This window comes from Talpa occidentalis, unplaced genomic scaffold, assembly GCF_014898055.3.
Source record: "Talpa occidentalis isolate TD23 unplaced genomic scaffold, MPIMG_talOcc4v2.1 talOcc4.10, whole genome shotgun sequence".
Taxonomy (NCBI): domain Eukaryota; kingdom Metazoa; phylum Chordata; class Mammalia; order Eulipotyphla; family Talpidae; genus Talpa; species Talpa occidentalis.
The window spans coordinates 27,513,154-27,534,626 of record NW_023600993.1 but is presented as its reverse complement, the minus strand read 5'-3'; the positions used below and the strand labels follow the sequence as shown (position 1 = coordinate 27,534,626).

At 55.9% G+C, this 21,473-nt stretch overlaps 1 protein-coding gene across 2 annotated transcripts; it reads left to right on the top strand.

The window, feature by feature from the left end:
- Positions 1-4,505: 4,505 nt before the first annotated feature.
- On the top strand, positions 4,506-21,464 carry PLCD1 (phospholipase C delta 1). Of its 2 annotated transcripts, none has more exons than XM_037526477.1 (15): positions 4,506-4,656; positions 12,899-13,063; positions 15,695-15,923; positions 17,371-17,500; positions 17,592-17,823; positions 18,443-18,644; positions 18,745-18,889; positions 18,969-19,118; positions 19,186-19,341; positions 19,571-19,730; positions 19,883-19,999; positions 20,347-20,525; positions 20,610-20,742; positions 20,819-20,968; positions 21,103-21,464. In XM_037526477.1, exons 1-15 carry the CDS (start codon positions 4,623-4,625, stop codon positions 21,201-21,203), a joined length of 2,283 nt encoding a protein of 760 aa, XP_037382374.1. In that variant the 5' UTR covers positions 4,506-4,622; the 3' UTR covers positions 21,204-21,464. The 2 variants fall into 2 exon arrangements, with proteins under 2 accessions (XP_037382374.1, XP_037382366.1); XM_037526469.2 differs by lacking the exon at positions 4,506-4,656 and adding an exon at positions 9,156-9,332.
- Positions 21,465-21,473: the final 9 nt, after the last annotated feature.

Genomic DNA, 21,473 nt, shown 5'->3' with positions numbered 1-21,473 from the left:
CTGAATTCACCCCTCACTCTGCCCAGCATTCAACTTCTGTTTGCTCTCTGACTAACCAAATAATGGATGGTTCACACCGTGCACCACGTAACACAGGGCTTAGCCCCCGGGACCCACTAGGAAGCAAGAGGGCATGTCTTGAGCCTCCCCACTGTATGACCAACCTGTTTTGCTGAACTGAATGTTTGTCTCTCGGTATCATTTTTGACCTTTCAATTTTTTTTTAACTTTTAAATTGCAAAAGTTGCATATAATCATGGTTAAAAAAAAAATCAAATGGTACATAAGGAATAAAAAATGTCCTCCTGGCTGCTCACCTGCCTGCCTGGGACTATGCAGGTGCCTCTTTTTTCTCTCTCCTTTTCTTTATTTTTATTTTTTTTAAAGATTTATTTATTTATTTATTTATGGGTACAGTGAGAAGTGCGGGAGGGGTGAGAGAATTCACCAGAGCCAGAGCAGGGAACAGAACAGACAGACTGACAAAATACACTGCTGAGGGGAGCAGCGGGCGGCAGGGGAGGTCTGTGCACCATGTGAGACCCTCGCCCAGTGACCGGGGATCGAACCGGCACTGCAGAGGCTGCGGGCAGCTTTGCAGCCCAGCGCTTAACCTCTGTGCCACCGGGGAGGCCCTCTCTCTCCTTTTCTTAATAAACCTGTCCTTTTAAATGTAAAAACAAGGTGTTCTCCTCTCAATCCCTTCGCTTTGATTATTTCCAAAGCATTCCAGCTATTTTTTTCTATCTATACAAACACTATCTATACAAACTACTAGTGTTTAGCAAATGACATTTTACTAAATTGTGCACTATATATATATATATATATATATATAAAATGTACAATATATAAAGATAGTCATATCATTTGCTTTTTTCCCCAGTTATTCTGCAGCAGCTCATAGAGGACTGAGTTTTTTCTTTTCTAACAGATGAAGGGGAACTCACTATAGGAAATATCATAATGAACTTTACTTTGTACAGTGTTTCTGTACATCAATACAGATAATATCACAGACGTAGAGAATAATAAATCAAAGATTAGAATTCTTGGCCAAAGAGTAGGTACATTTAAAAATTTGAGACATTGCCAAAGAGCCCTCCAGCAAGATCCTGGCCAAGTAGCTTTCCACAAGCATTATGTGAGAGCCTGTAGATATGATAAACATGTTTTGAAACACATTCCAAATTTTATCCCCAGCCTACCCCTCCCTCCTAAACTCTAGACTTGATGCCCATCTTGCACTTGACGCCTCGTATCTGAAAGCACTTCAGACTTAATGTGCCCAACTCAGAACACCAGTTCCTCCTCGGCCTTCCTGTTTCAGTTACTGGGGACTCCCTCCTTCTACTGGCCAAAAATGGACTCTTCTCTTTCTCTCAAAGCCCCACCAGCAAATCCTACCGGCTCTGCCATCAAAACGTACCTGGCCTACCATTTCTCAGGACCTTTACTACTCTTGTTGCAGAAATAAATTCTAGCCTTTTACCCAGGCAAGGGCAGAACAAGTGGTACTTCAGGAATGGTGAGGTCAGGAGAAGCTTCTTTACTCCTGCATGAGGGCTCAGACCTGGGTAGCCCCATAAGGTCTGAGCACCCATCTAGAGACAAAGGGTGTCTTATACATAACCACCTTACATTGATAACATTGGTCAGTGAGCACAAATATTCTTGACAAAAGGGGGAAAGATGCAGGTATCCAAGGATGGCCTGGGAGCTCAATCAGCCTGGCTGGCTGTTCGAACTTATTAAAATGTCACCTCCTTTAGATAAACTTATTAAGGAAGCAAACTTGTCATTTACACTTACTTTGCATTATTTACTGCACCAGGCCTGTGACTCTTTAGCAGAAAACAGGAAAGATTTGCTTAGCAGTTCCCTTTCACTCTCACCTGAATTATTTCAAGAGCCTCTTCACTGGGCTGGCTGCCTCGACCGTTTCTCTATGATACTTCTCCTTCCAGCAGCCAGAGTGATTCTTTAAAAAGGTGAGTCAGATCATGTGTCTCCTCGGCTTGAAATCTTCCAATTGTTCCTCGTGTCTCCTACAGTGGATGCCCTTCAAAGGCTCAACACTTGGTCCGCATTACTTCTCTGTCCTCCCCCACTGTCCCTCTCGCTCCCTCTCCCTCCTCCAGCCCCACTAGCCTCCTTGCTGGTCTCCCAACACACCTGCAATTTTCCTGCCTCAAGGCCATGATATGGCCTGTCCCCCTGCCTTCCCCAGATAGTGCTGAGTGACTTATTGTCTCACCTTCTTTGCTCAAATGCCATTTTCCCCATATCATGCCTGACCAACCTGCTAAAATCTTCACCCTCCCTCTCCTATTCCTGAATTCCCTTATTTGACTTTTTAAGTTGTCCGTAAACCTAATATCCTAAACAATTCATTTCTTAAGTTTATTAGTGTCTCTTTTCTTTCCATTCAAATTTAAGCTCCACGAAGGCAGAGGCTTTGTTCACTGTGTATTTTGTACATGGATGATTCCCAAGTCTCTAGAACAGTGCCTGGTGCTCAGTAGGTGCTCAATAAATATTTGTTGAATAAATAAAGTAGCAGAACAGTTTTCAAACTGGAGTTTCAGTGTCTTCTTCAGCTCACATAACACTTAAGTGTGTCTCCTCCCTCAGATGGGCTGGACTGGGGCTCCTCCCTCAGACAGGGCCTGGGGGCCGGTCTCCTGACTGTTCCTCACACAGAGCACTTGTTTCTGCACTCAGGGTGGGTAGGGTGTGGGTGACCATAGGGACTTAGTCTACAGTGAAATAAACATCACAGTTAGATTCACAAATGAATATGTAATAACATTCCACAAATATAATTACGGGAAATTAACCCGAAATTATTCCATGCTGCCCTGGGATTACCAGTGGTTTCAGAAACTTTGTGGTTGAGCCATCCCAGATCCCCGCAAGGTCAATCGCGGCTTCCTGGCATGAGCTGAGGACCCGCAGTTGGCCACAGCTGCTCCTTGGCAGAAGCAGCGTTCACTTCACCTCCTGATGCATATGGACGTGGGGCCAGCACTCTGCAGGGAGCTCAGCTGGGTTTTCCCAGCACTCTCAAGCACTGGGGGGCATCAGCGCCTTGGGCTTGGCTCTGCAATCACCACGAGGGTAGAGGGGACCAGGTGGGGGACGACTTTGGAGAGCAAGGAATCCAGCACGTGTCTGTCCACTAGGCACTTATTTGTACCAGGTAGGCAATGTGTTATTTCAGTTAGAGGACTGACCAGGGCTGGGCCACAGCATACCCTGGGAGGTGAGGACAGAGGAGGCAGAATCTAGTAACTTTGTGGTTTGGTACAAAGGCTCTCACTCGGCCCCCCAAGAATTACAGTCATACAGGCTTAGATCCAGCAGAAGAGAGCAGAGTGCCTCCCTGTCTGTGAGAGGGAGCAGCAGGCAGCAGGGAGAGGAGGGAATTGGAGCGTGGCTGACCCCCAGGTCAGAGCAGCAGCCTGGTTTTTCTGAGCAGGGTGTGGCCCAGCCCTCTTTTCTGGCAGAACCTGATTGCATATGCCAGCTCTGAGTCAACCGTGCCCATCCTGTCCAACAACCCCAAACCATGGAGGAGGCTTCAGCAGCTTTGCCTGGGCCACAGGCAAGAAGGGGTCCTGGGCAGGATAGGTCTGGGGTGTGCAGAGGAAAAGCTGGCTGCAACCCCCACCAGGGGCACCAGGGCAGAGGGAGAGGCAACTGTTCCGGATAATGCCCTGGTTTGGGACCTGGGACTTGGGGCTGGGAGGTGATGTGAATAAATAGGAATGATGTTTGTCATGAAGCCAAGTCAACTGCTGGTGTCAGAATTTCGTATGTCTCTGGCTGGGAGGAGGAGCAAGGCTCGAGGAGGATCTGATTTGCTGCAGAGAGAGTTGTTCGGTCCACCTTGTGGGCCCTCTGGGGGCTCTCTCATACCCAGAGCCCAGCTCTCCCAAGGGGTTCTCCCAAAGGGCGACGGGCAGCAGGACTTCCTTTGGGGTTAGAAACTTCCCAGCAAGAGAAGGGGATTCCCTGCACAGCCCAAGGTCCTGGCGTTCTTTGCCGTCCCCATTTGTGTCTACGAGCCCATTTTGCAGAAGGGTAAGCCAATCATGCCGGGATGCCGGGCAGGAGGCCTGAATGCCCTGCTCCCCTCAGCAGCAGCCGGGCTGGCGTCTGACTTCTCAGTCCCTTCCCCGGGCATGACGCCGGATTCTTTCGGGCATCGCCCCAAGCCCTGCAAGACGCCCACAGGCAGGGTGTGTGGCCGGGCCCGCGGTAATGACAGGGCCCCGGGCCGGTGGGTGGCGGTGGTGGAGGAAACGCGAGGGCTCCTGCTATTTCTGGCCAGGGCGCGCCACCGACCGAAGCTGGGCTTGGCTGAGCTTCCCGGCCCCCTCCTCGGCCCTCCCCGCGGGTCCCCAAGAGGGGGCGGGGAGAGGCTCGGGTTGGCGAGCCCGAGGGGCGGGGGCGCAGGGGGCGGGAGGCGGGGCGGTGTCCCCCGCCCCCCTCCAGCCTCCTCCCACCGCCGTCTCTCCCAGCGGGTCAATCACACCCAGCTCGGACCCGCGGCCACCCGCGCTGCCGCCCCGCACGTGAGCCCCGCGGTGCCCGTCCCGCAGCGCCGCGCGCCAGGCATGGACTCGGGCCGGGACTTTCTGACCCTGCACGGTGAGTGCCCCGCGGCGCGCGGGGAGCCCCTCCTCGGGCCGCCCCTGGGGGAGCCGCTCCGGACCTGGCCCGGGGACCTCCAGCTCCTCCGGCGGCCCCCCGCCCCTCGCCAGGCCCGCGCCTCTGTCCCTCCGTCGCGCCGGGGAAATCTGGGTCCTCGGCTCCCGTGGGGGGCTGCAAGGCGCGGTCCTGGGCGTTTCCAGGCGTGTCCCCCGGATCCCACCTGGGGGGAGGGGACGGATTCAGGTCAGACGACGCCCCTGAAGACACAAACTGACCCCCCTTACTCTGGCCAAGAAGGGCTGGGCTCCGAGGTCCGGAGCGCGCAGAGGGACGAGGAGGGAAGGAACCAGCACCCGCGAGTAAGCAAGTCTCCCACCGCCCGCCCGGCCCGTCTGAAGCGCTTCCCCAAAACCCAGGCGTGCCCGGCCCGCGTCGGCGTCGGGCAGCGCGGGCGTGGCGCCGGGAGGTGGGGTGAGGAGGTGCGCGCTTGGCGGAGGCCGGATCTTGCGGCTTTAACTTCCCAGCCCGAATCGCTATCACGAAGCCCCCCCAGGCTGAGAGCCGGCCCATTTACGCACCCTCATGGTTAGCCAGGGCCGTTCCTAGCCCCAGCGTCCCTGCTGTCCCTCCTTTGTCCAGCGGAGCCCAGTGTCCTCGCGCCGGGCACCGGGTCTGGGCCAGCGCCTTGCTGTATTGCTCTCTGTCCAGGAGAGCGCAGCAGGCTCCCAGCTGCAGGGCTTGGAGGTCTTCTGGCTGGGCAGCGACCCTCAACCTACAGCTCTCTGCTCTAGTCTGGGGATTCCCCTCTGCAGACTATCTGCCAGCTCAGCAAACCCTGCCTCTCACAATCACTGCTTCACCATAGCACCCTGTTTTCTAGTATCCATGGGGCTGGAGAATTTGGTGCCCACCCCCTATCCATCTGAACACTATATGGAGATAATAAACCGGAAAGAGAAAGGCAGAGGCCTCCAGCTAGGGACCCTCTGGAACTCAGGGGCACTCAGATGTTTCTGTCAGCCAGCCTAGTGTTCCCAGTCGGACCAGAGCTGGTCCCCATGGCCCAGAGAAACCTCATTCAGTGCTCAGAGCTGTTACCCTCCCACCAAAAGCCTTGGCTCCTCAAGGCAACCTTCTCCAGCTGAATCATTGGATCCCTGCCCCTTTCAATGCGCCCTTTCTCTCCTCAGGCCAAAGACAGCCCTGGAGCTCCTGCCAAACTGGCCAGAAGGGAGGCTGGGCAGCTCAGAGAGCTACTTTCTCTCATCACCCCTTTGCTAGTGCTGTCTACCCTGCAGACAGCCACCTCTTCCATGCCTGCCTCAAACTCAGACCTCTTTTAGTCACCTCTGGCTCATGTTGGCTGGACTGGGCTCCATGCTCAGGAGACAGTGCCTTTGTCCAGTCTCTCCCTCAGGCAGTTCTGGGATCCCCTCTAGAGGGGAAATGCATGGAGGCTCAGTGAGAGCCTCCCAATCATCTGGCCCATCCTGTTTGAGACCTGCCTCCTAAGTGCCTGACTCTGTCCAGCCCCTTCCTGTGGGGCTGGCAGGACCCCAAGACCTCCAAGCCCTGCAGCTAGGAGCCTGCTGCGCTCTCCTGGACAGAGAGCAATACAGCAAGGCGCTGGCCCAGACCCGGTGCCCGGCGCGAGGACACTGGGCTCCGCTGGACAAAGGAGGGACAGCAGGGACGCTGGGGCTAGCCCAAGCTGTTTCCCTAGAGACCTGCCACTTGTAGTGCACCACCCCAAATTGCTGCCCTTTTCTGTTTTTGGTCTCCCTGCAAGCCAGATGGGGAAGCCAAAATCTGTTCAGGAGAATTGGTGGTGAGAGGGGGTTGGTCTCTGTGCCCTATGCTGTTCCAGGTTGTTTACACTGACACTGGCGAATCTGTACCCCTTCTATATTTTGGGTCCCACATCACTGGATGTGTGCTGTAGGACCACTCTATCTAGCTTGGATATTTGGGGGTCTACTGTAGAAAGGCCCCCTCCATTGGCCTGGGGAGCCCACCAAGGTATGAGATGTGCCTTCTGTCCTTGTGCAGATGCATGCAGAGGAGTACAGCACACAGGTCTGGACTCTGGCTACCTGGGTTCAAGTCTTGGCTTTTCATTTCAGACAAATCACTTGACTTCTTTGCGCCTCTGTTTTGTGATCTGTAAAATGGGGAACAGGAACGCTACCTACTTCATAGGTTTGCTATGAAGAATGAATTGAATTGAATGATGTAATACCTGTAAGGCAATTAGAACAGTGCCCAGTACCAGCAGGTGCTATATTCCTGTAGGAGCCCCCCCCGCCCCCCGCCCTGTGAGGTACCATGCCCTGTGGGTTGTTGTCTACAGTTCTCTGGGAAATGAGGGTGTACCATAAGGAAGTCCCAAGCCAGGAAAGATGTGACCAGAACTGGGCTCAAGAATTAAGGGGCTCCTTCCTGTGCCTGTGAAGTCCTTAAACTAATACCACAGTCCCCCAATTATCTCCCTCAAACCCACTTTTCCTGCTCTCTCCACTCTGGCCAGGCTGGCACTGACTTCTCCAGCAGGTTCGCAAAAGTGCACGAAAAAATATTACTCATTCACTGAACACATCCACGTCCACTAAGTCCTCCTATATCTAATCCTTCCTATCTCATTGTAAGAGGTGGCACTTATGAAAGTGGAAGCAGGCTGTAAGAGTGGCCCCATCTTGGACCCAGGAGTCCTGGACTCCAGTCCAAGCTTAGCCTCTACTTACTGTGTCACCCTAAGCAAGTTCCTTTGCATTTCTGGGCCTGTTTTCTCAGCCTTGGGAATACCTATTTCACAGGAGCTTTTCTGAGGATCTAGCACTAGTGGGCATGGTTAAAGAGCCAGGACCAAGAGATAACGGTGCCAGAGCCATTGTAACAAGTTGGGTTGACCTGCTCCTTCCCACGTCATTTATGTTGCAAAGCTGTCTGTCCCTGGAGTTCCAGGCCCACACTACACAGAAAGTGATCCACACTGACTGCTACGGCACCGTGGGCCCGTCCCAGAAGCATATTTTCAAATGCATAAAATACGTAAGAATTCAAAGGAAGTAAATTAAGATGTGACTTTATCCTCGATCCTCCAGTTAAGAACCCTTGTGTGGTTTCTCTAAAACAGAGGCTCCCTTCACACTCTGCTTCCTTCCTCTTCCCAAAGGAAGAACAGTTTGGCTGTGCCCCCACTTCAGCTCATCTACACGAACACATCGCTCATGATTTATTCTCTGTGGTGTGAACGCAGTCAGTCACTCTGAGTTTCAGTTTGTTGTTGCTGTGCTTGTTTTTTTGCTAATAACAAGTTTTTCCAGTGACTCATTGTCAATGAGGCGAATGGAGGAACCATTCAGAGGCAGAGAGTGAGAGAGGAATGAGTCAGGCTTCTGGGTGGTGGCCTGACCTTGGCACACAGTAGGGGCTCAATAAATAATTGCTGGGTGAATGAAAGGGAAGTTGTAACTTACATGAAAGGATTCTCTGTTCCTCGAGCACACTGGCAGCACAGTTTCGTATAAAGTTGCAGCCCTTCTCATCTATTTATCAAAGCCAGCCTGCCTGAGTAGACTCATTTTAAGATCAGCATTTTTTTTTCAAGTCTCTATTCGCGTTTGGGACCTTAGGGATTACCCCAGAGAAACTGAGAGAAGGCTAGAGGCTGCCTGAGGCTCAGGAGTGAGGCAACAAGCTGAGCCACAGTGAATTCGTTGAGCAACTGAGGTTAAAACCAGCTCTGCTGTCTGGCTTAGGTTTCCTCCACCGCTGCTCCTCAGCTGCTGCTGGCCCAGCCCCTGGCAGCTGGAATTCTCCACTGAAAGCTCCGCCCCTCGGTTGGACCCCGCCCCCCAAAAGTCGAGGTCCCACCCTTCTCCCCCGGACACCGCCTCTCCAGTGACGCCTCCTCCGCGGATTGCCTGGAGGGCCGCCAGCGGGGAGCCGAGCAGGGGCGAGGCTGGGGCGCAGGAGGGGGGCCGGGGCGGAGCCAAGCGGGGACAGGAGGCCCCACCCAGAAGGTGGGGCGCTCCAGAGGAGGAGGCAAGTCCAGGACACAGATGGAGGGAGGAGAGATGCTGAGTCTGGGGGCGGAGTGGGCCAAGCCCATAATCCAGGAGGCAAATGGGTGGCAAAAATCAGAGCCCAGAGAGGTGCCCAAGGCCCGCGTCGGCTCCCGGTTGGCTCCCGGGGTTGGCTCTGCCCCACCCCCCGACTCTGCCCCACCCCCTTCCCGCTTCTTTCGCTCCGGTTCCGCCCACGAACCTCTCTCTGGGCTCTGATTTTTGCCACCCGTTTGCCCCCTGGACTATGGGCTTGGCCCACTCCGCCCCAGACTCAGCTCCTCTCCTCCCTCCATCTCCTGCATGCTGGACTTGCCTCCTCCTCTGGAGCGCCCCACCTTCTGGGTGGGGCCTCCTGTCCCCGGTTGGCTCCGCCCCGGCCCCCCCTCCTGCGCCCCGGCCCCGCCCCTGCTCCGCTCCCGGGGGCGGCTCTCCCGGCGAGGTCGGCTTCCGTGGATCGCGCCGTCCCGGGCCACTCTTGGCGGGCGACAGGGATTACCTTCCCGAGTGTGATGCAATGTCTGGGGGTCCCGAGCAGGAGCTACTCCAGAAAACGCTACCTGGAGGAGCAGAGCCTCAAGGTGGCGGCACCGTTTGGGCAGAGGCCAGGTAAGGGACGCAGGGGCCACCGAGATCTGCGGAGCCGGGAAGGCAGCTGGGCAGGACGCACAATCTGTTCCTGAGCGCCGGGTGCGTCCTGCCTTCTACCTTTGTGTGGACTCCCTTAGTATTTCTGTGAGTGTGTGACCCACTGTGGGGCTGTCTGTGCAAAGGTGGCATGTGGGGTGAGCCGTGGTTGGCGCTCTCTTCTCCTGGTCCACCTCAGTCCTTCGAAGGCTCCCTGCCTCACCACCCTTAACCCCTCCTGTTCAGGCTGCACGGAATATGTGACCTGGGGTGCAGCGGGTAGGACTGTGTAATCCAAGACATCTGCATGGCCCAGCGTGCAAATGTGTGTGCCTAGATATGACAAGTGGGACAGTGGGTGGCCCGGTGGTGACTGCACTCGTGCGGGAGTTGGGGACAGTGTACAGCCATGATGATATATAATGCTGGGTAACCAGATGTGTGACCTTGTGGCACTAGTGTGACAGGTGTGATACAGTGAAGCAGTGCAACCATCTGTGACTGTGACAGCTGTGACAGTGGCTGACCCGGGGGACTGAGTCTGTCATTCTATGACATTGTGTGGGTGTATGTTATGTGGTTGTTCTGATGTTACTCTTTGTGGCAAATGTCCCTGAGCAGTGGCTACAGCCAGTTTCCGAGCACTGACCTGTGGGCCGGCTTCTGAGTCCCGACTCCACTATGTAACTTCCTTGAGCCTCCGTTTCCTCATCTGTAAAATAGGAATAATGACAGTAGCGTTCTCAAAGAGTTGTGGGGGTGTGGGACTAAATACATGGGCCAAGAACAGTCTCTTATTCAGGTATTAACTACCAGTGTTATGGAGGCTGCTATTGTCACGATGAGGATGCCGTGTGGCAGCGTGTGGTGTGGCACCGTGGCAAACGCTGTGGCTCCTTGTCTCTTCACGGTCGTGTGCGGCAGTGTATGACTGTGGTAGTGTCTATCTGTGTACGGCTGTGGGTCCCAGGCCCAGTGTGTCTTTGTGACACATCACCCAAGGCACCTGGGCAGGACCTCCAGCACCCCTGAGCCCCCTAGTCACACATGCAGCACCCCTGCCCTCCTGCCCCCTTGTTGAATGCAGCTCGCCTGGGCCGGCTAGGAAAGCTGCAAGGTCAACCTGGGACCCTGAGCACAGGGCTCCCCCTCTCCCCAGGAGGAAAATGTATGACAGCTGAGTAAGGAGTGTGAGGGGCGTCCATAGGCTTTCTGGGTACTAAGGGAACTAGGGTGGGGTGGGGTGGGGTGGGGTGGGAAGCCCAGAGGTCTCAGAAGCCAAAGGGCCTCAAATGAGGCTCTGAGTTGGAGGTGTGTGCCCAGTGCCACAATGGCCCTCAGATAGGCTATTATCAGGCCCACCTTGGGACTGAGATCCATGTTCGGAAGCCACATTGGCAGCCAGGGGTCTTATCTCTGCCTGACCTCAGATAGGGTTGCAGACTGGCTCCAGGACAGGATAAACATTTCATTCCCTCATGGTGTTTTCCAGATCCAGAGGGTGGGGTTCACTTCAACTTTCCGATCCCCTCCCCATGTTCCCATCTGTGTGTCCAGCTTGGGGTGGGATGTAGGCCGAGAGTAAGGAGATGTCCCACCTTAGCCTCAGAAGGGCCATGGAATTCCGCAGCAGGCTGGGTGGGTGTCTCCCCTGGCAGCCTGGAAACTCTGTTCCTCATGTCTTAAGCCCCACATTCACAGCCAGCAGATTAGGACACCTGCAGGAGTCCTCCTTCTCATTGGCTGCCCCCCACCCTGGACCTGCAGGGAAATTGCTCACACTAAGGCAGAGGAGTGTCCTGGAAGTGGTGGAGAGACTTGGGACAAAGATGGGGGATGGTCGCATCAGACTGTCACCTCTGAAGAGGCCGAGAGACACCTCCAACCCTGTCCTCACCCAGTGCTGATGGGGAAACAGAGGCACAGAGCAGGAAGGCAGTTGCCTACATCCATAGAGGGATGGGTATAAGCAATGGGCTGTGTCTGCACTGGATGCAGAGGACTGGGTGGGGGAGGGCAGAGAGGATGTAGGTGGCTGACGCCTGGGGAAGTGGTTCAGAAGGTTCTATAGGTCCTGTGGGTATAGAAGCCAGCTTGGCTAGTGGGGAAGGGGGAGCATAAATAAAGTGGGAGAAGCTATCAGGATCTGGGGGGGTCTAGGCTCAGAAAAGCCCTTGGGTCTAGGTACAGATCCCTTAGACTGGCCTTGCAGGGTCCCTGATGCCGCCCCTCTGCGGAAACAAAAAGATAAAGACTGCTGCAGGGCCACACAGTTTTGGTTTTAGCTCTGGTGACAGACATGTAGCGAGATGGCCAATTTGTTCTAAACAGGGCTGGCCATGGCTATAGATCTATACAGATGTACCTGTCTCTGTATCACATTGATGGACCGTTTAGTGGGGGAAAGGTTGTCTCCTTGATCACAGTTGATACAGGGACTGCTCATGGTGGGAGCGGGGGGTCGGGGGCAGCCAGCTCAATGTACTTGGGTCCCTCCCGCATGGGCCTGGTAGGGCAAAGCACATGGTATCTCTGGGACCCCAGGCCTCAGTTCAATATGTCTCTGATTAACAGCAAATGAGCTGGACAGGCAGCCAGGGGTTTGGTTCTCACTGTGGAGTTCTGCTTTAGCTTCTGAAAGGGCTGCACTGTGCCTTAGGGCTGCTATACTATGAGGGGCCCCAGTTCCAGGACACTCAGAGATGGGGTGAGCAGGGAGGGACAGAGGCAACCCCAGCAGGCCAAACACAGGCTGCAGTCTGTCTCTCCTGGAGGCCAGGATCAGAGACACACTCAAGCAGGTCCAAGGCAGGGGTGGGGGCAGCAGGGGTAAAGGAGCAGTGACCACAGCGTTGACACCAAGAACTACAATTCTCATTACCTCAGGAGCTCCCCAGATTCACACATCATCTCATTTAACCTTAGAACTTCCCTTGGACGCGGATGCTATTATTTCCTCAGTTTACAGACAGGAAAGTGGAGGCCCTAAAACATGAAGTCAGTTGCTCAGGTCACATAGCTACTCAAGAAGGGGACCTGGACCTAGCACCCCTGACTCCAGAGCCACTGGAGGTGGGCAGCTGTTGGGCTGTGTGGTGCTCGGGGGTCCATTTCCATCTGGAGTCCACTCTATCTGCCCCTTTTCTTCCATGCTCTGCCTGCTCTTTTGATCCCAGCTTCCTACAGGTCACTCTGACCCCTAAGAGTAAGACCTTATCTTTCAGAGTCAGGCCATTTCCTAGGGGTCTGATCACCCGGGAACTAGGTGTCCTGGGAATTGCTGCCCATCCTTTGTCCAGTGAGCTGTGAGTGCAGGTCATAGTGTATAAAGTGTGACTTTGAGTGGGCAAGTGTCCTAAGGTTTGCCTGGTCTCAGCAGACAATCAGAGATGACTTCCTGGAGGAGGCAGTGCTCTGGGATCAGACTGGAACATGAGTGGAGGAAGAAGTGAAGAGTGCAGAGGATGGGGCTGGTGAAAAGTGGACGGGCCAGCTTGGGGCAGCGGGGACAGTGGAGGAGGTGGCATCTTACCAGCTCTGCCTCCTAGGCCTACAGGATGATGAAGACCTCCAGGCACTGCTGAAGGGAAGCCAGCTCCTGAAGGTGAAGTCCAGCTCGTGGCGGAGAGAGCGCTTCTACAAGTTGCAGGAGGACTGCAAGACCATCTGGCAGGAGTCCCGCAAAGTCATGCGGAGCCCAGAGTCCCAGCTATGTGAGTGCCACCTGCTGGGCAGGGGGCAGGGAATGGAAACTGTGTGCAGATGGGAGAACCTACACTGGCTGGGGCTGGCAGTCAATCATGGTTCATAGATAGGGAAATGGAAGCCTGGCCTGGTGGGGCATAGGTCAGTCTAACAGCCAGGCCCACACAGGGGAAGCCAAGACCAGGCTGGGCTGGAGAGGGCAGATGTGGACTGAGGACCACTGTGGAGATGCTGTAGCCTTTTAGGGGTAGGACACATACTGTGGCCACTGCAGATGGGGAAAGCAGACTCAGGGTAGGGAGGGAGCTAGACAGTACCCTCTGAGCTCACAGGTAGACGCTCAGTCAGTTGTGGGAAGGTGGGAGGACTAGAACTCCAGGTGTGGTGAAGCCAAAAGCCAGGCCCAAAGTCCGGGGGCAGATAAGGCCCTTCCGGATAGCAATATCTCTGGGATGTAAAGTGTGGCCACAGGTGACAGCTCCTCCCTGGAGGCTGAGGTGGAACAGGGCTGGGACACACAGAGATAGGCCTTGATATCCCTTGAGGGCGGGGATCTGAGGACTTGCCAGAAACTTCAGAAAAGATCCAGGAACCCAAGGCTTGAAAATGGAGAGTGTTCCCTGCAAGGCCTAAGGGAGAAGGTTCTGCTGAATTCTATAAAATGAGAGGTATAACCTTTGCTTGGTGGGAAAATTTAGGCCAATGCCATCCAAAAAAAAATTTCCTGTGTTAATGGAAATGTTCTAAATTGTTGCTGATACATTAGCCACTGACCATCTGTGGCTACTGAGCACTTGAAATGTGGCTAGTGTGACTAAGGAGCTGACTTCTTAATTTTGCTGAATTTTAACTGATTTATATTTAAATTGCCACGGGTGGGTGGTGGTTGCTGTACTGGGCAGCACACAGAAACCACGGCAACTGGAATTCAAGTTGCCCAGATGCCTGGAAAGCCCTCACCCATTCATCTATCTCAATCTGGGGAATTGGGGGAGGGCAGGGTGAGCCCACTGGCAGGTCTGTGGGTAACAAGCCCCAGGTTGGAGGGGGGGACAGGAGAAAGGGGAGAGTCAGCTCACTGAGGGGTGCCCTGTAGGGTGACTTTAACCCAGGAAGGGTCTTCCTGGTGTCAGGACACAAGCTGGACATCTGAGAAGGTATAGACTCCAGCCTGTGCCTGTGGAGGAGCAGGGTCAGAGGGAGACAGTTCGGCCTGGCCCCTGGGGATGTGGGCCACGGAAGGTTTCTCAACAGAGCAGGACAGATTAGGAGGGGATGAGCCCACAGAGCTCTCAGAAAGCCCCCTTCAGGCCGGGTCTGGCACACAGCACAGGAGTGACCGGGCCTACCTCTGCCCTGGCACCAGCTAGCCTCCTTCACAGGGCTCTGCCCCATCGGGGTGTTCCTGTTAGACACCGGTGGGGGCAGCATAGTGGAAACAGAACATCTTACAGTCTGAGGCCTGGGAAGCCTCAGAGCCCAGGGCCACAGGCAAGCTTCCCGCTGTGCGTCTAGCCTGGGTGGGTGCAGGCAAGGGGGCAGATGCAGGAGGAGACCTGAGCTGGGGCAGCTGTGAGCACAAGGGCCTGAAGGACATCCAGGCAGGGGACCCAGTGAGAGCCAAGGTGCAGAGGCAAGAAGCAGGAAGGGGCAGGGGCTGCAAAGGTGCGGATGTGGGAGCAGGGTACCAGGTGTACCGAGGGGAGGAGCGTGGCCTGAAGAAGCACTCTTCCCAGCCAGAGGCTCTGAGATGGGCCTGTGCTGGGAATGCCTGGTGGTGGCTTCCCTTCTCTGCATGAGCAGTGAGACCACCGTCCTCAGCGGCACTCTGCTCGGGGAAACGGAGGCCAGGGGAGGGAGGAGCGGAGCAGAGGCCTCCCCACTTCTCTCTGGCTTTGTGCCCTGTTCCCCAGTCTCCCCTGATCCTGTCAACACTAGGCAACCCTCCCCCCCCCCCCCCCCCCCCCCCCCCCCCCCCCCCGCTCTGGTTCCCAGAGGCAATCACAGTATCAGCAGTGAAGGCATCCGGGCTTTCCCTCGGGTAGGGGTGGGGGTGCTGACCCAGGAGCCATGCTCAGCTTCCTGTTTTCAAGACCTGCTTGAGTCAGCTGGTAGGGCCCAGGGGGCTGGGGGCAGAGGGATAGCCCCTGCATCCCAGATGGCCCCGGGTTCACATGCCCACTCCTCCAAGTTGCTGCCCAGGCTACGCTCATGCCACACATGTGGGGCCTGCAGGTGTCTAGAAGGGCCCTCAGCATTTGGGTGCAGGACTCCCCCATTTCTGAGGGTCCTGCCTCACTTCTCTCCTGGGGTTCTCTTCCCTCTCAGCATGGGAACAGCAGGTCCTAGGGGTTCCCAAGGGGTTCCCACTGAGGCCAGTCTGTCTGTCTCTCCCTGTGCTCTGCCCACCACAGCTGAGCCCCATGTTCTTTCTCCATCTCAGTCTGTCCACCTTCCTCCTTTTTTCTTCCCTTTCCCCTTGTTTGTCCTCCTGCCCTTCTCCTTCCTCTCTGCTCAGGCCTGAGCTCCAGCCCCGGGTCTGTGTCTCTAAGCTGCACACCCCTCGCCGTGGCCTCGGCTGTGTCCAGGGCAGGGATTGACCTTGTGGCTTTCTCTGCCTCTCACCCCACCCCTTGCAGTCACCATCGAGGACATTCAGGATGTGCGGATGGGACACCGCACAGAGGGCATGGAGAAGTTTGCCCGTGATGTGCCCGAGGACCGCTGCTTCTCCATTGTCTTTAAGGACCAGCGCAACACCTTGGACCTCATCGCCCCGTCGCCTGCTGACGCCCAGCACTGGGTGCGGGGGCTGCGCAAGATCATCGAGCACTCGGGCTCTATGGACCAGCAGCAGAAGCTGCAGCAGTATCCTTCCGGTGGCAGTGGGGTCAGGCCCACCCTATAGAGACCAGCTGCCGTGGTTCCCAGGGCAGCCTGGATAGGGGAGAGTTGGCTGGGGCCGTCCTAGCAAAATAGCATAGACTGGGAGCCTTAAACAACAGAAATGAACTTTCTCACAGTTCTGGAGGCCAGAAGTCCGAGATCAGGGTGCCGGCGTGGTCAGGTTCTGGAGAGGGCTCTCCTCCTGGCATGTGGACAGCTGCCTTCTCACTGCGTCCTCGTATGGTGGAGAGAGAAGAGTATTACTGCTATGAATATGGGTGTACAAATAATTCTATGAGACCTTGTTTTCAACCTGTTTAGGCATATACCCATGTAGTGCCAGTCATCAACCAGTCATCACTCTCAGGCTCCATCTCATATTTTTTACCAATTTTTAAAATTTTTAAAAAATATCTCTATGATCTCAGGATCTCTATGATGGAGCAGATGGGTGAAGGAGGAGTCCCGGAGCCCTAGGTGGCTTTTTCAGGCTTTTATTGGGATTCTACCAGGTACACGGCAGGCAGGGGGGCCTGCTTGAGTCAGCTGGTAGGGCCCAGGGTGCTGGGACTCCACCCTGGGAATCCACCCTGGCAGGACTCCCAGCCCCCAGCAAGTCTTCACTCTTTCTGGGTGCTCCGGCCTTCTCTCGTGGCCTCTGCTTCTCTGCTCCTTTCGCTCTCTTGCTCTGCTGTTCCGCTGGGGTCCCTTTGATGCCGCCCTTATAAGCCCAGTCTCAGCCCAGGTGAATCCCATCTACATCAGCCCACACCCCACTCCAGGTGCCCGCCGTCAGGCATGCATTCAGGACCGCAGGGACCATCATCAATCCTAATAGCGGGAGGGCAGAAAAGCCTGACACTTTACTTTCCCTACAACCCAGAAGCAGAATTATGAGGTCATATGGTATATTCCATTTTCAATTTTTGAGGAACTGCCATTCTGTTGTCCAGTGTAGCTGTACCAGTTTACATTCTCACCAATAGTATGCAAGTATCCAATTTCTCCACATCATCACCAACACTTGTTATGGTTGTAGTTTTGATTGACATTCCCCTAATGATTAATAATGCTGAGCAGATGCCTTGCAATGTTTACAGTATCACCCTAGGGAGACAGAACAATAGGGGATTTGCTTGTTTACTTTTTCTGCCTTTTCTAAATTATCTGTAGTGAACCCTTTTATAGTGAGAAATGTTTTTAAAAACCGGAAAAGGCCCATAAAGAAAAATAAAATAAAAATCTCAATGAATTCAAAGCCAGCTAAGGAAAAAGAGCCCTTAATAGGTTGCAGTATTTCCTCCAAAGAGACTGTTATGTGTACAGGTGGGCTCAGTCCACCTGGACTTGACCCTGGGCTTTGAGCTGTGGCTCTAGCTTGTACCTCGGCTACCAGGGCTCTTGGGTTCTTTCCTTACTTCTTATCCAGCTGGATTCGCTCCTGCTTGCGAAAAGCTGACAAAAACAAGGACAATAAGATGAGCTTTAAGGAGCTGCAGAACTTCCTAAAGGAGCTTAACATCCAGGTGGACGACAGCTATGCCCGGAAGATCTTCAGGGTGAGGCGGGAAGCGAGGGCAGGCTGTGTGACAGTGGGTCTTTGCCCCTAGCCTAGGGTCAGCGCTGAGCCCTGCCCACCTGGCCTTGCAGGAATGTGACCACTCCCAGACAGACTCCCTGGAGGATGAGGAGATTGAGACCTTCTACAAGATGCTGACCCAGCGGGAGGAGATTGACCGCACCTTTGCTGAGGCTGCGGGCTCCGGGGAGACCCTGTCGGTGGATCAGTTAGTGAAGTTCCTGCAGCATCAGCAGCGGGAGGAGGATGCAGGGCCCGCGCTGGCCCTCTCCCTCATTGACCGTTATGAGCCCGACGAGAGTGGTGAGGGCCTGGCCAGGGCCAGCGATCTGCAGCCCCAGGGTCACACTGGGCCAGGAGGCCCCTGGGGAGACTGCAGCCAGAGAGAAGGAAGCTGGAGGGAAGGGGATCCCAACCAGCCCCAGGGCCCCTTGTCCGGATTTGCCTGTCCCAAGACAGCAGGCAGATGGGCCACAGGGCTCCAGCATCACGACCCCACTCTGCACCCTCCTGCAAGGGGTTCAGGAAATAGGGAGGAGACTGGAAAAACGGGTATCCCACCCCCTCTTCCTTCTCTGTGCCCATCCTGGGCCCAGCAGAGAAGAAGGACCCCTGTCCTGTAGGGAGCTCCAGTCTGGAGGCACAGAGAAGGAGATGAGGCCTTGCCTTTGGGGGGCCTCATGGGGTAGGGCTTTGCAGAAGAGACCGGGCCTCACTCTGAGGTGGTCACAGTTTGATTGGGAGAGTCACACTTACTGGCCTCTGTGAGATATGTAGGACGAGCTCTGTACGGGACTGGGGGGGAAAGTCGGGGGTAAGGACAGGTGGGGGGAGCGCCTCTTCTCCCAGCGGGGGCAACCGAAGGTCCCCTGGAGGAGTCTGGCCCACAGAAGGCCCTGACTGTCAGCCTCCTCCCTCCCAGCCAAGGCGCAGCGGCAGATGAGCAAGGACGGCTTCCTGATGTACCTGCTGTCAGCCGACGGCAGCGCCTTCAGCCTGGCGCGCCGGCGAGTCTACCAGGACATGAGCCAGCCGCTCAGCCACTACCTGGTGTCGTCCTCGCATAACACCTACCTGACGCAAGACCAGATCGCCGGGCCCAGCAGCACGGAAGCCTACATCCGGTGTGTGGGGCGGGGAGCCTGGGGGCAGGACCCCAGGGGGCTGGTCGGTGGCCACAGGGGCAGGGCTGGCTGGGGGACTAGCTACCAGCCCTGCCCGCAGGGCGCTGTGCAAAGGCTGCCGCTGCCTGGAGCTCGATTGCTGGGACGGGCCCGGCCTGGAGCCGGTCATCTACCACGGCTACACGTTCACCTCCAAGATCCTCCTCTGCGACGTGCTCAGGGCCATCCGGGACTATGCCTTCAAGGTGGGTGCGCTGGGGAAAGGGGTTTGAGAGGAGGATGGTAGGGGTGACCAGCGCCCCTAACCTGCCCTGGGACCTCCAGGCCTCCCCCTACCCCGTCATCCTGTCCCTGGAGAACCACTGCAGCTTGGAGCAGCAGCGCGTGATGGCACGACACCTGAGCACCATCCTGGGGCCCCTGCTGCTGGACCGGCCCCTGGAGGGAGTCACCACCAGCCTGCCTTCCCCAGAGGTGAGCTGGGAGGAAGGGCAGGGGGGCTGGCTGGGAGGGGCTTGACCAGTTGCCTTTCCATCCTTAGCAACTGAAGGGGAAGATCTTGCTGAAGGGGAAGAAGCTGGGAGGGCTCCTACCCCAGGGTGGGGAAGGAGGCCCCGAGGCCACTGTGTCAGACGAGGATGAGGCTGCAGAGATGGAAGATGAGGCAGTGAGGAGCCGAGTGCAGCACAAGCCCAAGGTACCCGGGGGAGCTTCGGGGGGATGGGAATCCACCCTGGGGCCCTGCCTCCCTATCATCGCCCATCACCCCCTGGGATATTTGCCTTGTCCCAATTCTCTGTGGCTGCCACTCAGACCCTCTGCTCCCCTCTCTCTGTCTTTCTCTCTCTGTGACTGGGTTTCTGGCTCTCTCAGTGCCCACCTGCCCCAACCTCTGACTCTAACCCGGGCCTCCCCATGGCCCCCAGGAGGACAAACTCAGGCTAGTGAAGGAGCTCTCGGATATGATTATTTACTGCAAGAGCGTCCATTTTGGGGGCTTTGCCAAACCTGGCACCCCTGGGCAGGCCTTCTATGAGATGGTGTCCTTCTCCGAGAACCAGGCCCTCCGACTGCTCCAAGAATCAGGTGAGCCTGGCCCTGACCAGCTGCGCGGGCCCATGCCAGGCCTGGCCCGCACCCTCCAAACATCACCCCCACGCCAAGCCGTTACCACACAGAGCTAGTGAGGAGAAGCAGCCCAAGAGGCGTCCTCTTCTGACCAACCCACACTCCCGCAGGAAACAGCTTTGTCCACCACAACATCACTCACCTGAGCAGGATCTACCCGGCTGGCTGGAGAACCGACTCCTCCAACTACCATCCCGTGGAAATGTGGAATGGGGGCTGCCAGATAGGTAGGGCTGGCTGCGGCTGGAGTGCCAGGGGCCAGGACCTCTGGGGGCCCAAGCAAGGATTTGTGATCTTAAAAGCTCATAGTTTGGAAATCTTGCCTTGCCAGCAAGTCACGTGTCCGAAACCCCATTGGTGTCACACTAGTCCTTTGAATTCGCACCAGAAATTGAAAGTGAGATTGGTGGGGTGGGTCAGTTAGGGTGGCAGGAGGACAGAAACATTGGAGTGAGGCTGGACCCTGCTTCTCCCTCACTGAGTGACTCCAGGCCTCCGTGCATGCACTGAGCAGGCTGTGTTCTCAGGCCTCCGAGGCCAGCCCACAGCCTGTGTTTGCTCTGTCCTGCTGTAGTGGCCCTGAACTTCCAGACACCTGGGCCAGAGATGGACGTGTATCAGGGCCGCTTCCAGGAAAATGGGTCCTGCGGTTACGTGCTGAAGCCTGCCTTTCTGAGAGACCCCAACTCTACGTTCAACTCACGTTCCCTGGTTAAGGGGTCCTGGTTTAATCCAAAGCAGCTCAAAATCAAGGTATGACCAGCTGTAGGAAGGACAGGTGGCCCTTTATTCGCCCCCCCATTCCTCACCCCTTCACTGCCCCCCGCCTTTCCTCAGGTCATCACAGGGCAGCAGCTGCCAAAAGTCAATAAGAGTAAGAATTCAATCGTGGACCCCAAGGTGACGGTGGAGATTCACGGCATGAGCCAGGACACGGCCAGCCGCCAGACCGCCGTCATCACCAATAACGGTACGTGCCGCGCCTGGGCTGGGCCTGGCTGCTGGGACTGGGGTCCCTGCTGTTGACCTGGTGCCTGCACCCCTAGGTTTCAATCCTCGCTGGGACAAGGAGTTTGAATTTAAAGTGAATGTGCCCGAGCTGGCGCTTGTGCGCTTCGTGGTGGAGGATTACGACGCCTCCTCCAAGAATGACTTCATTGGCCAGAGCACCATCCCCTTGAGCTGCCTCAAGCAGGGTAAGTCTGTCAAGGGGAGGGGGTGGTCAGGTGCGGGGAGACAGGGCCTGGCATCCCTTAGGCTGTCCCTTGACACATCTTTCCTGAGTGACTGGACCTCTCACCGTGTGCTCCTTCCTGCCTGTCCCCGATAGGATACCGGCACGTCCACCTCTTGTCCAAAAACGGAGACCAGTACCCATCTGCCACCCTCTTTGTGAAGATGTCCCTCCAGGACTTGCCTCAGGGAGTCTGATGGGAGCTGCCCACAGTGGGTCAGGCTCTCTGTCCCTGTCTGGGGGTCAGACGGGATTGGCTGCTCCTGACCCTCCGCTCAGAGCTAGAAGCCCTGTCCTGCCTTCAGCTCAACACCCTGTCTGTGCTGCTGCCTCTCTGGGGTCCCCAGAGCCGTCCCAGCCCCGGAGCTGGCCTCAATTCCGTTAGGAACAACACTGCAGCCCTCTCTTCCTCGGGCCAGCCCTAGGTTGACGGTTTTTATAAAAATCTTAACACTAAGCCTTGTGGT

What these genes read in the sequence shown, in the direction of transcription:
- PLCD1 (XM_037526469.2), top strand. Translation starts at nt 9,236, where the DNA reads ATGCAATGTCTGGGGGTCCCGAGCAGGAGCTACTCCAGAAAACGCTAC. An exon ending in GAGTGCAGCACAAGCCCAAG is followed by an intron (nt 19,342 to 19,570) that starts GTACCCGGGGGA and finishes CATGGCCCCCAG; the next exon opens with GAGGACAAACTCAGGCTAGT. An exon ending in CTTGAGCTGCCTCAAGCAGG is followed by an intron (nt 20,969 to 21,102) that starts GTAAGTCTGTCA and finishes TGTCCCCGATAG; the next exon opens with GATACCGGCACGTCCACCTC.